Source organism: Vollenhovia emeryi, unplaced genomic scaffold (assembly GCF_000949405.1).
Source record: "Vollenhovia emeryi isolate VEMERY1.0 unplaced genomic scaffold, V.emery_V1.0 DF939288.1, whole genome shotgun sequence".
In the NCBI taxonomy this organism is placed as follows: Eukaryota; Metazoa; Arthropoda; class Insecta; order Hymenoptera; family Formicidae; genus Vollenhovia; species Vollenhovia emeryi.
Window position 1 is genome coordinate 233,661 of NW_011967078.1, and position 13,855 is coordinate 247,515.

General features: G+C 41.4%; 2 protein-coding genes across 2 annotated transcripts in view; one reads left to right on the forward strand and one right to left on the reverse strand.

Annotated features, from left to right (window-relative positions):
- The first annotated feature begins 2,044 nt into the window (after positions 1-2,044).
- On the forward strand, positions 2,045-4,988 carry LOC105559171 (ammonium transporter 1 member 3-like). The gene is made up of 3 exons (XM_012007273.1): positions 2,045-2,814; positions 3,105-3,903; positions 4,141-4,988. The coding sequence occupies exons 1-3, from the start codon at positions 2,110-2,112 to the stop codon at positions 4,668-4,670; spliced, it is 2,034 nt and encodes a 677-aa protein (XP_011862663.1). The 5' UTR covers positions 2,045-2,109; the 3' UTR covers positions 4,671-4,988.
- A 129-nt stretch (positions 4,989-5,117) lies between these two features.
- LOC105559174 (bifunctional heparan sulfate N-deacetylase/N-sulfotransferase) overlaps positions 5,118-13,855 on the reverse strand; it is a gene marked incomplete at its 5' end in the record, with an annotated part of 13,932 nt that continues 5,194 nt past the window's right edge. The window contains 8 exons of the mRNA XM_012007276.1: positions 5,118-8,121; positions 8,202-8,499; positions 9,059-9,337; positions 9,438-9,658; positions 9,737-9,919; positions 10,153-10,281; positions 10,832-11,120; positions 11,653-11,996. Coding sequence (XP_011862666.1) covers positions 8,011-8,121; positions 8,202-8,499; positions 9,059-9,337; positions 9,438-9,658; positions 9,737-9,919; positions 10,153-10,281; positions 10,832-11,120; positions 11,653-11,996 — 1,854 coding nt within the window. The remainder of the gene's footprint in view (positions 8,122-8,201; positions 8,500-9,058; positions 9,338-9,437; positions 9,659-9,736; positions 9,920-10,152; positions 10,282-10,831; positions 11,121-11,652; positions 11,997-13,855) is intronic.

Below are 13,855 nucleotides of genomic sequence, written 5' to 3' on the forward strand. Positions count from 1 at the left end.
ATTTGAGATCGCTTTAAGCACTTAACTTGTGAAAGATCTCGAAAAACTGTTGACCTCTTCCCTTGACAAACAGCCGTAAAATGTGAGTGTAATACGAATCCTAGTCGTATGACGTCACGCACACGCAAGCTTACGCATGACTGGGACTCGTATTACATTCGCATTTCACGGCTGGTTATCAGCTGTCGAGGGAAAAGATTAGTCTTCGGAATATCTCACTGGTGTGCTGAAGCGATCTGAAATGTTTTTCTTCCAAATATCTTTCTATTTGAAAATGCCACGCGAGAATTTTCAGCGTGTCATTTCTCGCCTCTGACATCACATACGAGTACAGCGAGCCTCCAGCTTAACGTGTCCCCTACTGCGCGCACGTGCGCGAGTTCCCGACCGTCACGTTGACGCAACTCCTACATGTCCCTCCCTTTATTTTAAGGAAACGAAAAGACCTTCGAAAACAATATCCAATATTTAAACCTCCCGTTCACTCGCCGCCGTCATCTTGAATCGATGACGTCAGAAGTGACACAAATATATCATGAAAACTCAATCTGCATTGTATACGAAATAAATATGTTACTTTTTAAATTGCAGACTGAATTACTGCAGGTATAACCCGTTCGCCATTACTTACAAAACGTAAATTACAATTGTTTCTATTTTACGTTTGTTTCATTTTGCCTTTCACTTAATTAGTTTATTTTTAACTCTTCCCCTTCCCTCATTTGCGTCACCAGACTGATCAGAGCTCGGGGGAAAAAATGGCGCCCCTGTATATCTGTGGAATTGAATCGCGCCTAATCGAGGCCGAAAGCAAGCTATTTGATAGCTGCCGAATCGAAATAAATAATAATTGCTCTCGCATATTAAACTATAGCAAAAACGGGCGTCTGCGATTTACTATATTTTAATCTCTATCGAGACAATTATTTTTTTAATGTAAAACACTACGATGAAAAAGGACGCTGTAGACTGGAAGGATAATTTAGCTTTTTGTTATTTTTCACGCCTCGTGACACACACTTTTTTCAGGTAGTTTCGACGCTGTGTGTAGCGTCAACGCGAGCTTGGCATCGAGCCAGCAGGAGCTTTAAAGTTTTGATCAGTAAATGAAAAATGCACATCACCCTACGGTGGTCCCGATTCGCACGGACTGTTCCTCACAACGCTATGCAATAAACTGCATTCAAATTTGAATCCATTTCTACCGCCTGTTTAGGAACGGATTGACAATGTTGTCTCTTCTCTGTTTCTTAAAGTATTTTGCGAAATATTTTACGAATCCGCTGCTTTCGCGGCGCGTTTCTATTCAATTTTTAGCGAGAGTTGTCGAAGTCGAGCTCTTTGCAGCTCTAAACTGATAAATGGAGACGTGTTTCTCCGCGCCACGTCTCCCTGCAAGTCGATCTTCGTGTCGGTTTCACTCGTTTTCCAACAGCCGATGGAAATTAAGGTGCCCTCAATCTGTCCATAATGGCACAAAAATTCTTGTGTCTATCAATAATCCTATAATAAAATTAGGCCCGGTTCCACAGTGGCTAGTTAGCTTAATTGATGCCAACCACTGAAATAAAATTCGGAGTAACAAATGTATTTCCATCTAATTCCTCAAAATAAATTGATGCGCGGTCTAATTATATGTTGTACTCGCAAAAACTCTTGGAACTTCCTTGTTCCATTTCCCCATCGTCTTCATCATCATATAATAAATCCCATAGTCTTTGCATACCGACACTAAAAAATATAAACGTGTCAAAATCTAATCTTGTATATAGCTTGTATATAGCTTACCGAATTTTGTTTCAGTGGTCAGCATCGCTACCTAACAACTAGTTAAGCTAACTGGCCACTGTGGAACTGGGCCTTGGACATTAATAGTTTTCGAGTTCAACGAAAACACCTAATCGAATTACGCAAGTTAATCGATAAAACAATAGACAGCCCAACTGCGCGCACGCAACTCACTCAGGGTTCTGTCAACTACCCTAATCCCGGGAGCGTCAACCCTGCAAAATGTATCGGATCCTGAAGCGTATCTCGACCACAGCGAACGACGATATGGTAACGTGACGACGCGGGGAAGAGCTGCTCGAAACTCCAAGAGGAGAGAGAATGCCGTCAGTTGCTAGGGACTACTTCTACGCCGACAACTATTACGATTACGCCGTTCAGCCACGCAACTACACCGCTGTCTCCGCGCACCACCACTGGAACTCGCTGACTCGTCTCGTCCTGACGGTCCTGCTACGCATCGGCTTCGTCCTCGTCCAGGTCGGCAGCGTGCCGGTCAACGACGTTAATCTGATCCTCGTTCAAAACACGGTCGACCTGTGCTGCGCCACCGTCATGTACTTCCTGACGGGCTTCCTCGTCGCCTACAACGGCGACGTCGGCGGCCTGATCGGCTCGGGCCGCTGGATCGGCGACCCAGCGATCGATCGGAACGAGGCGATCGCGGGGTGGCAGGCGGTGGCGATCGCGTCGGCGATCTTCACCACCGCTGTCGCGGGTAGGATGCACCCGGCGGGATACCTGCTGGTGGGCGTCCTCTTATCAGGCCTGATCCAGCCGTTGCTCATCCACTGGGCGTGGACCGGATGGATGGCGGAGAACGAGCTGGGCGGAAGGACGGTAGCCTTCGAGGACCAGGCCGGCGCGGCGGTGATTCACGTCGTCGGGGGACTCTCCGGCCTGATCGGGTGCGTCGTTCTCGGTAGACGAGTGCTCAGGCTGAGGGACTTGGATGACGCGAGCATCACCCCCGGCTCCGCCGGCACCGTTTTCGCGGGTCTACTTTTCATCTTCGCCGGGCTTCAAGTAAATGTCTCTTCGGCCGTAACTGTATTAGACTGTCGAATTGACGGAGCAAGGAACAGCTCTGATTAGTCTTTTGGCTCCCTTTACTATGTGATTTCATTGTGTCGTATTTAGAGTTTACCAATAGTCGAAACATCTGAGAAAATCGCATTTCTTTATGAACGGGACGATCAGCGTGAAAGGGGAAAGTTGTGCGAAATTTGAAAAGAAATTCCGGTTTCGTGGCGATTTTTCGGAACTCCGAAATACACCAATCGGCTGCGCACAACATTGCTTGCGTACATTTGTAGGACTTGTGCACGAACGTGCACGAACGCGACAGGCAGCGAATGTTTGCACGGGACCCGTCGCACGCGTACATCAACAATTTGCTGGCCGCGTCCTCGTGCACATTGATGATCGTGGCTCTGCACCTCGTCCTCAGCCGTGAGACCCTCAATCACTGGACGCTAATGAGATGCATTCAGGGGACGATCGCCGGTGTGGTAACGGTGTCGGCCGCGGCGAATGATTACACGCCGCAAATAGCTATCGCACTGGGTTGCCTGGGGGGCGTCGTGTTCCACCTCGCCTCCACGTGGATCTTTCGCAGCGCCCTGGAGGATTATTGCAACATCGTAGGTGTACACCTCGTTTGCGCGACCCTCGGGAGCGTCCTGGCCCCCATCTGCTCCGCGAGCGCCGACGAGGATACCGTGACGGTATTATTGAGTTTCTCCTGGCAATTAATCTGCCTAGCTGCATTACTGGCCCTGGTTGGCGCAGCAATGCTGCTGATCTTCGGTATGCTCGAGTGCTGCGGTATACTCCGTAATGGGTCGGAATGGCTCAATCACGCACGGGCCAACGCCGCCGTCAAACGAGGCCCGCCAAGGTCGTTTCTGCAACGGCTCTTCTCTCTCGATGGTGCTTGCCTCTACCTGAAGCCGGGCTTCACTTCCACGAGGCATTATCCAAGCGCCAATTCTAGATTCATCATGTACCAAGAAGGGGCGCAGAAGCTTGACGGAGGAGGAAGGTCTACCACCGCGAGTAAACCGGACACGGGTGTCAAAACTGAAGATAATGTTACGAAGATTCAAGCGCCGGGTCGGTAAAATATTTTCCCCCCCCTACTGTTATTCGACGTCAATTTTATATTCGCAATTTATTGCTCAAGAATATCCCCGCGAAGTTTGTCTCTTAATACTTTTTATTTATTATTCTAAATAATTTGTGAGCGCATAATTTAAGAATAAATTACTTGGGCATTACCTCAGCTTTGAAATATGTAAATGGTAAGTCACTCGCTAATCTCCTACGGTAATGAAAATAATGCGTTTATAGGAGCAAGAGTAAAAAAAGCGAGACAAGTACATACTTTGGCTGGAAGTACTCCGACATTTATGGATCAAGGTGGTACTGGTGAATCGATTGACAAGGATCTCGTGGGAATTGGAAGGAAACGATTTCTTAGAAAGGAAATAAAATATGCTCTAGACCCTATCGAAGAAATAGACGAGGAGATTCCGAACGAATTTCAAGTCAAAGAAAATGGCGTTCAATCTGGTATCGACGATTGCAGTGCTGGGGATAAAAATTCAATCTCGACGGCAAATTTTAACGTGTTTGGAGATCGAAAGGACTTGAACAAATCGAATTATCAGCTTCGAAGAACCATAAAATTGATGAACTTACATCATGAATTTGTCAAGGAAGACTTGAAGGTTGTGTTGGGACCGAAACGCCTGGATTCTTCATCCAGTGATTCGTGCGACGATGACACTGTCTTTGAAAAGACGCCAGATTTGAATGAATCCACGAGAAATGTTACAATAGACAATGACTCGTTCATTTACAGCGCAAACGTACGATAAATAACCGTGTCTATTGTTGCCCGGACGAGAGATACGATTCAAGTGCGCAGAAGATATTGGCGTGGAATGACGAAATGGCAAAGTTACCAGGGAAGCTAAATCAATTTCTTGGAACTGGAACAGTTGAGGATGCTGTGCAACTTTGAAAGGGATAAAGTTGGGCTTCTGCTCGATTCCGTCGTTCTGAATTATATTATTCTAAATCATTTTAATCTAACTGTCCTAATTTGGCTTTGTTCCAGGATGAGCAGATAATGTGACACGACGATACAAATGTACCTGGAAAGAACCAAGATAATTGTGTGTGTGTCGTACAAAAGAACTGGAAATATAACGTGTATAATTATAAGAATAAGAAAAATATAACTCAAAATATGTGTACTAGAAAAAATGTATTATATATTGCGTAAGTATCACTTGATTATGTCGTTACAAAACGGTCCGGTGTAGGATTTTTGGTGCTCCTTTTATTAGAACTTACAGACTATTCGTACAATTATTACAGTATTTTACATTAGAATAGTCACAAGTTAAATAATTGAAGTGTCATACACACATCCTACGCGCGGTTTCGTTTATTCGCACAACGATGGCATTTCCTTTTCATGGGCAGTCTATATTGGAACAGAATATTTACAGAATGCTCGCCATTTCTGTGCATACACGAACGAATACACCCACGAAATTTCGTAGCAGTTAGCAGTACGCCATCGTTGATCGTTGACAGCCAATGTACAAAATGATAACTTTTAATTTAGATACAAGATTCGCAAGTCTCGTATTTGTACTGTCTTTCTTTCTTTCCGATTAACAAAATTAACAAATTTTATCATTTATGCGAATACGAAAAGAGCTGTAACGATAGAAGAATGTAAAAGAAAAACAAACAAACGGAAGATTTTCTTTAGCGATGAGGTAATGCTAAATGCTAATTGTGTCTACGCGTATGATTTTGATAAATTTCGCGGGGGTTTATTACTTACCTCTGTCGTCAGGTTATTGTCAGGTAGTAGCAATCCGGACATTTGTTGCTACCGCCATACTGAACGAAATTAAGGATATTGACTCTAAAAACCCGATGTCGCGATTGGTACGTTATAATCGTAATCATATATACAACACTGATAAAATGGCACAATTCGACGAAACAGATCAATCGGTTGATATTATCATTATCATTAGCAACTACTATTACAATACTAACAATAAACTTTGTACATGATTTGTTAAACGTTACATGGCATAGTTTTAACGGCAGTATAAAAATGAAAACAAGTCGTACAAACATAACAAAAAGTCCTGTCTAAGTGTAACGTGATCCATATGCAACATCCGATGTAATGGCATCATCAGAAACATTCGTGATGCGAGACAATTAATATGGTAAGGATGAAACTGCAAATAAACAAATCCTCTCCTGATCTTACATTGCTTGTTTCGGACTCCTTCCTAACGGGCCATACACACGATATTAGTACACTTTTCTACGTAGAAAGTGTGGCAAGCAGATATTGTATATGCAGATACTTGCCATGAGATTCTTAAAACCTCATGAATTTGTTGCAATGTACAATTAGATATGGTCACAGATACAATCAGTATTATTAAAAATATTTGTACATGTAGTTCACATTATTGGAGATGATATAAATAAATATAAAAACAATATACGTTATACAATAATCAGATCCCGTTGTCATTCTCTCGACTAACAAAAATCTCCTAGGGTCGATCCGATGTATATTTTTTCAAAGTGCAGTAAATTAATTACCGCACGAATATCACTTCAAGACAATCATTCCAATACACAAATGTAGACTCTGTACATATCGGAATTAAAAAAAAACATGTTGAACAATAATCTCGAAAAATCACTGTTTAATTATTTGGACTTACCCGCTGAAAGAGAAGACTCCTATTATTCTTTACAACATTTATCAAATGCACGATGCATATCATTGTATGCGGTACACGATAATCATGATGAATCTTAAATATTTTTACATATGCATAATTTCGTGTAATTTCGGTGTCAGCGGGTAATCTGCTTGTGTGCCAAATAATCGTTTATCAATCTAATATTCGCGTAAGTTTCAACTTTGATAATGTTGATTATTGCAAATGGGTGTACGTTCGTCAATGCATCCGAGATCGGCGAACTGGCAAACTTATCTCGGACACACGTGAACTGTCCGTTTTCAAGTTTTCACTCTATATTTTGTACAGTACACCTATTTTAACATCAAAATAATGTGTTACACCAAATGTACAAACGGACGCGATCATACATCTTTTGTTGGCCTTTCCGCCGCGGATACCAAGAATAGTATTGTCAAAATATACATAGATTTCTTGTCATCATCATCGATCTTAAATATGTAACGGGAATTAATGTACACTGTATCTCCGAAAGTGGGCTCAAGAGAAAAGCTCTCAAAATCCCAAAATCTCACGCTCACATGGACGATCCGATGATTAGTGCAAGAAGAACGATCGATAAACTGTCTGGCTAAAAACGTCTGGCAGTACAATTCATCGACGATCTTTACACACGAAGAATATACATTTCTCAAAACAACATGATTTGGACAGTCTGGTGTTAAGAAAATTTAACTTTAACTTTTCAAAATATTACGCTCCGCCGAAAAGGGGTACTTTTCAATATCATTCGTTACAACACGTGTATGGCGTTGATAGCAAAAATTCATTTATGCTCAGTATTGGATATTATTATTTGATAAATTTCTACTACCGTGGACACCTTTTTTGATATACGAAATTTCTTCTTACATCATAAAATTTATAAAAACAGGTCCATCATCTTTTTTTTTTGGTAAAGATATATTTTTCTTTTACATAATTTTCAATTCATATGTATTGATCGGCTTTTAATTTGCCCAACTTGTGCACGAGTAAATAGAAAGATGTCTAATTACGATTGCTGGACAATGGCACCGGTGAGCAAGTTTCTCTGATCTCTATGACGCGGTAACGATGATAATGATACAATAATAATAATAATAATACAATAGCAATTAATAATAATAAAAATAAAGGGGTAATAATATTAAACTAGTATTATCTGCCTAACGATGATCGACAATTACAACTTGGGCTTCGTAAAGCCGTTTATATGACTAGCTTTTGCAGGGTCTCCAATTACATTAGGCCAGTTCACTGAGATAGGCCAGCATGGTCCTTCCCTCTGTAGATGTGAAATCCAGTGGAGTTTTCAATGTACAATGTTACTTTACAGGTCTTCCGTTAGCAAGCGATGTATTTCGCTGACTGCGGAAGCGAGCAGCCGGGAAACATTGAAGTTTCATGTAATTGGCGTTTGCTAGGTCATCACAGTATCGGTGAGGTCGTCCTTCAGCCATTGCGGGATCGTTCTCAATCCAAGCCGCTTTAATAATTTCACTAGAGCCGTATTGTGGGACAAATAATATCTCTGCAAGAGACACAGCGTTTGCAAACAGATACGATTGTCTTATACGCCAAAAGAAGAAAGAGAATTCACTTGGACTTTACCTGTAGTAATTTGTATGATCTATCTTCCATCGGTGGGTACTGGCGACCTTTACTTTTGCCGAGACACTTGGTGCGATCTTCGTTAGTCACTTGACAGAAGAAACCCTTTTTCGGATCGTATCTCAGGTGCGAGGAATAATTGAAGGCGGGCGTTATTTTTAGAAACCGTTGCAGCTCGTGCAGCGTTTCCACGGGGTTTTGTCGTAGCTGTTCGCCATCGATGATGTGCAATTGCTGCGGCGAATAAAACGATAACCATCTCTCTAAATGTTGGGCATACTTTCCAGGATTTAGACACCTGCAATCGAATGCAATGTCATGTTAAAACTTGCGTTAATAGAGACACACGCTGCGCACATACACGCTATGTTAATTTAAATATAAATGAAATTGTAGCAAGATATGTTTGATAATTTTACTATTCATCCATTCATTAGCTTTTAATTGCCATTATGAATAACATTGGAATTTTCTTTGCCAGTGTATTGAAAATCAATTAACTCAATGTAGTGACTTATCTGGCATTTATTATACTGGTCACTGGTCTATCTCGCACGGCATTTCGAAACGTCTTTTTGAGATCGTGCTTGAGAAATGTGATATAAGGACCAGTAATTCTATTAAGTTTTAATGAACTGACTTTTGTAGATATGACTGAATGCTTCCACATTAGTCAACCTACTTATTGTATAACCTGAAGAGGATCGCAATTCGCGATCGAAACGTCGTTGTGACCAGTATAATAAATGCCAGATAAGTCACTACATTGAGTTAATTGATTATGAATAACGTCTACTTGTACATTATTAGGCGAATACGTCTTACAATTAGGCAATCGTTCATGTTCAATTACGTGCCTATTTCTAAGGTCCCGTAGGGGTTTCGGTGCAGAATCACTCGCTGTGATGACCGCATGGAAGGAGTAATTGTTCGCTACCGGATCTCCATGCACTCTGGTGTGTTGGTACCATGAATAAGCACGTCTAGCTGGAGAGAGCAATATGGTGATTAGCTTGGCTCTCGGCAGAAGTGCATGAGCCCGCCGCGGCACTAATTCTCCGTCAAAATACGTCGCGGATTTTTCAAAGAGGTATCGGGAACTCTCATTTTTTGACGCCGGGAAAAAGCTCATGTACCTGAAAAAGTAAGACGAGCCATATATTTCTGCTTTACACGCCGCGTGTATACAGCGAATATAATAAATTGTAGAACTAACGTTCCCAGTTGATTACTTACCAATCAAGACCCTTGTAATAATTCTTCCCGTTGAAAAACTGTATCTCTTCAAAAGTATCGGGGCTTGGTAAATTGCTGCTTATTGCTGGATGAATGGACAGGAATGTGTACAACGCCGTGGTGCCGGTTTTTTGAGGTCCGATTACTAGAAACCGCGGTAGCTGATCGCAAGTTTTGTTACGGGACCAAATCTTCTGATGCCTCTGATCATCGCACGGATTCTATAAAGGAAAGATAATTCGAGCATTAATAGTGTTGTAGAAGCACAGTCAAGATTATTGAATATCCAATTCACTCACTCCCCACACTGGATCGGCTTCTTCGGGATATAGCTGAAAGTAACGTTCCCCGAGCTGAAGTGGCGGTGCACTAGATAGCCTTAAATTCGTCCAACACTGAATAAACTTTATAACTGACTCGAAAGTGTACAACGCCAGTCGATCGTTTCCATAATTCGACATATGTGTCATAAAAATATTTATCTAGAAGAAACGATATGCGATTAAGATCACGTGGTCGCTTGCAATATTTACATAATCAATATCACATTAAAGGAGCATCTAAAATGAAAGTAACGATATAAGAAAGTGTATAAAAATAGTAATCCGTAACGAGCCAGAAATGATTAATGACAAAAATTTGCTAGATACATAATTGTCAGAGGTGAATGTAATACGAAAGATCAAACGAGCCCAGAAAAGATTGATTTACTCACCGGATTATATACGATCGTTTGGAAAAGTTCCCCGCCTTGTATCGACTCGTCCAGCTTTTCCCTTCCACCCGGGTACCTCTCGATAAAAATTGTGTGAGTAAAAAGGCCACATGTTTGCCTCGGTAGGACCTTGAAGTGCATAGAGAAGGGACGTTTTTACAACCGACAACATCGAATTTATAATTTCTACACATATATCAGAGGATTTAATAAAATATACGAAATAAAGATTTATACATATATATATTACATATAAAATAACACCTACGCGAACGATATAAAATGATAAATGTGCAGATACATATAAAATATTTGTTTTGGCAATGAAAAGTTAATTTTCCACAAAAGTTTAGACTCGGAGTACAACGTTGCATTCGGTAAAATAATACAGCTGCTTTTTACGCGCGCGTATTCATCGGTAAACAAATACTAAATTAATTATTAACGGAATTTTATAACCGATTACGTGTTTAATATTCATGTAAATTAGCGTGCAATAAAATCGAGATTTTCGTATTTCGAAAATTGCGGTGTAAGCCAATATTCAAACGCACAGTGGATTATTTTCAGCCGAAAGTTTGCACGTAACTCGCGCATTGTGCCCGCCGGCGGGGCTTGCTTTTTAAAAACGTTCATATTTTTACGGCTCGCGGTGCCGGAACTTGGGTGACTTCGTTACCATAATGTTACGATGAACGAAGCCGCGCCTCAGACGAGCCGGCCTCAGGTGCGGATACTCTTCGGTGCTCGTGACCTTGATGTTCCACACCCGCTTCCACGCCTCATAGAGGCCTTCGTGGACCGGGTAAACGCCGGAGTGATGCGGACTTACGCTGTATCCGCTTCCCGTCGGTATACCGTGGTCCTTTGCGAACTGCTTGTTCAGCGCCATGTCCAATTGCAGATGAGTTACATTCTCGTAGAGATGCGGCTGTTGGTGATTCCACATGTGGGAAAACCACGTAAATCTGCAATATCGTAAATTCATGAGGTCGCGGGCAACATATTTATTCGACGCGCCGAGAGGGCCGCGTAAGGAGAACGCGACTTCTCAAAGCGCGTGGAAATATGCCTCACACGTTTTCCCTTAGCTCGATGTCGACAGCCACAATTAACTGCGATCGTACGCGAATAAAGCATTGTAACGTTTTGTCGCGGGCGATTATGGCAGCATTATAACAAACTGTTGCGTGACATTATACGATAAAAGCTACTACGACGTGACCGTAAATTTAGTTTATGTTATGCGCTCTATACGTACATGTGCTTCACAGTAATAAATTACATAATTGTAGCAGTCGCCGGTATAGTTGTAATTAATTAAATTACCTTTAAAGCAAATATTTCGATTTATGATACAATATACATAATATTCTGTTGATTAATATATACCGGTTATATATCTATATATTACACTTTGGATATGTATACACCTCTACTTACAAAATGTAATATTCACCGAATTTATCGCTTTCGCGCACGATTAATTCACGGATTTACCTGTCTACGTTCTCCAGGAGCATGTCGTCCCCCAAATTCTCCTCCGCCGTCCCGTGATGAAAATATTTCCCGGAAAACCCCAAATTAAATTTAAACCCCGGCACCAGCGCTTGAATTCTTTGCTGAGTGGCTAGCAACGCCATCACGTCGTCCTTCCTCAGCCTGGTGCCTTTCTCGCCGACGAATATATCGTCGACGTCCACCAGGATCATGCGATTTAAGCTGAGACTCAATTGCCCGTGCGACAGGTAGGACAGTGAGTCCAGCAGCAGCAATTTGTGCAGCCAAAACCGTAGACCGCCACCGAAGAGAACTCTTTGAATTCCGTCATACCTGCCGTGATCCTGCGAATTGAATATATTTTGTGAATCAAGACCTCTCTTTAGGCCTGAAAAATTCAATTATCAATAAACCAATCTTCACCGCGTCGCATCACGTATACGCGAGTGGACTCGGGATTGTATGCTGCATTGTAAATTAAGTATCGGCCAAAATTGTATCGCCTTTCGACTTTTCGAGTATAACTACACAGTTGAAAAATTTGTGTTAAAGTTAACACATATCACATGTTCCAAACGGTCCACAAAAATTTTTGTGTTAATTTAACATAATGTGGATATGTTAAATGATCACACTAATACGCTGTTAATATTTTAACACACAATAAATACAAATCTCAAAATAATTTGAAATACATTTTGTGTAAAATTAACACTTTTCAATGACAAAATGAATTTTTACATATTACAGATGTAATAAGTCAAATGACGGTTTGAAATCACTCTGACTTAAGTTACATAGAATAAAATCGACATTTTATTCTGTAAATTTTAACAGATAAATCTTGTTACTAATAATATAGAACATAGGCATTGTGTGAGATGAAAAAATAAGTACTTGTGTTGTTTTAACATTTCTTTTAAACATTTGAGAGATCAATTAACACAAGAGCAATATATTATTATAAATTAACACATGAATGTGTTAAACATTTAACACTAAAATTTTAACCGGCATTTTTTTAACAAGACAAGAAAATACAAATTTTCCAACTGTATAGGTCAAGTCAATGGCACCACCTTGTGTCCCCCTTCGCGCCGAACAACTTTTGTTTGAAACGTTTTTCCGTATCTTTCATATTTTCGGAGATATTTGCGTGGATCGCTTGAAATGAGACACCCTGTATAATTATCCTGATCATGGACGTATAAATGGGAATGGGTGCCCGATGTAAAAGTGGCTATTTGCCCCAATTTCTTCTATTCACATCGGAGCGGTCGTTAGAATTTAGTTGGTATTTTAGTTCCGCGTTTCGAACGTGCGCCGGTTTCGGGACCCTCTATATAATGTGTATATACGCGAGCGCACATACACACTCGGCCGACCTAATCATCGCGCGTTAACGAGCATCGTTATTTTTCTCTCAATGGAGTACGGTAGAGTAATCGGCCACGTCCGACGTGTTAATTGCATTGTTCGACGGAAACTCCCCGGCAACTCCGGCAGCTTCGGTCATGAACCGGGCTTGTTAGCAGTAAACAACAATAATAATCTCACGGATAATCCCGTCTGCGCGAGAGGTGGGTTCGGGCGTCGAGATAGATACGCGGATCGCACAGGTAGCCAGGTGATTAAATCAGGAGCCAATCAGCCGTGGGCTCATTCGATTAATGAACGACTGCGCGACCCGCTTCATTTGCCGCCATTGGAACCGCCAATTTATTTCGTTTCGGGGGTTGGTCCTACCCTGCCGTCGAATAGATCAAACGGCACCGACACGACGGAGATGAGCAAGAGGCCCCCGGCGGGATGTTTTTAAAATCCACAAATATATCTCGAGTACAACGAGCCGTGGGAATCACCGTGCGTGCAGCTTCAAAGCGTTTTCTTTTTCAACTAAGGTGGAGTGGGGTAAAACCGACCCAGAAATTGTAAAGTTTACTTTAAACTGATGTATTTTCTATCTATTCCACTAAAACCTAATAATCTTAGTGTTTTTATTTAGCGCATGGTTTATTCTTTAAGTTGCATTAATTTGGATTAAAAATAACTTCTGAAACTTGTGATTTTCTTAATAAATTAAAAACAGTGCTGCTAGGGCGGACTTGCCCCGGAACTGGGACAAAACTGCACCTACCTGTTTAAAAATTATTGAATCTTATTTCCTTATATTATGGGGCAAAAGCGGAATTATTATGGAAAC

What these genes read in the sequence shown, in the direction of transcription:
- LOC105559171 (XM_012007273.1), top strand. Translation starts at nt 2,110, where the DNA reads ATGCCGTCAGTTGCTAGGGACTACTTCTACGCCGACAACTATTACGAT. An exon ending in TCATCTTCGCCGGGCTTCAA is followed by an intron (nt 2,815 to 3,104) that starts GTAAATGTCTCT and finishes GTACATTTGTAG; the next exon opens with GACTTGTGCACGAACGTGCA. An exon ending in TACGAAGATTCAAGCGCCGG is followed by an intron (nt 3,904 to 4,140) that starts GTCGGTAAAATA and finishes ATGCGTTTATAG; the next exon opens with GAGCAAGAGTAAAAAAAGCG.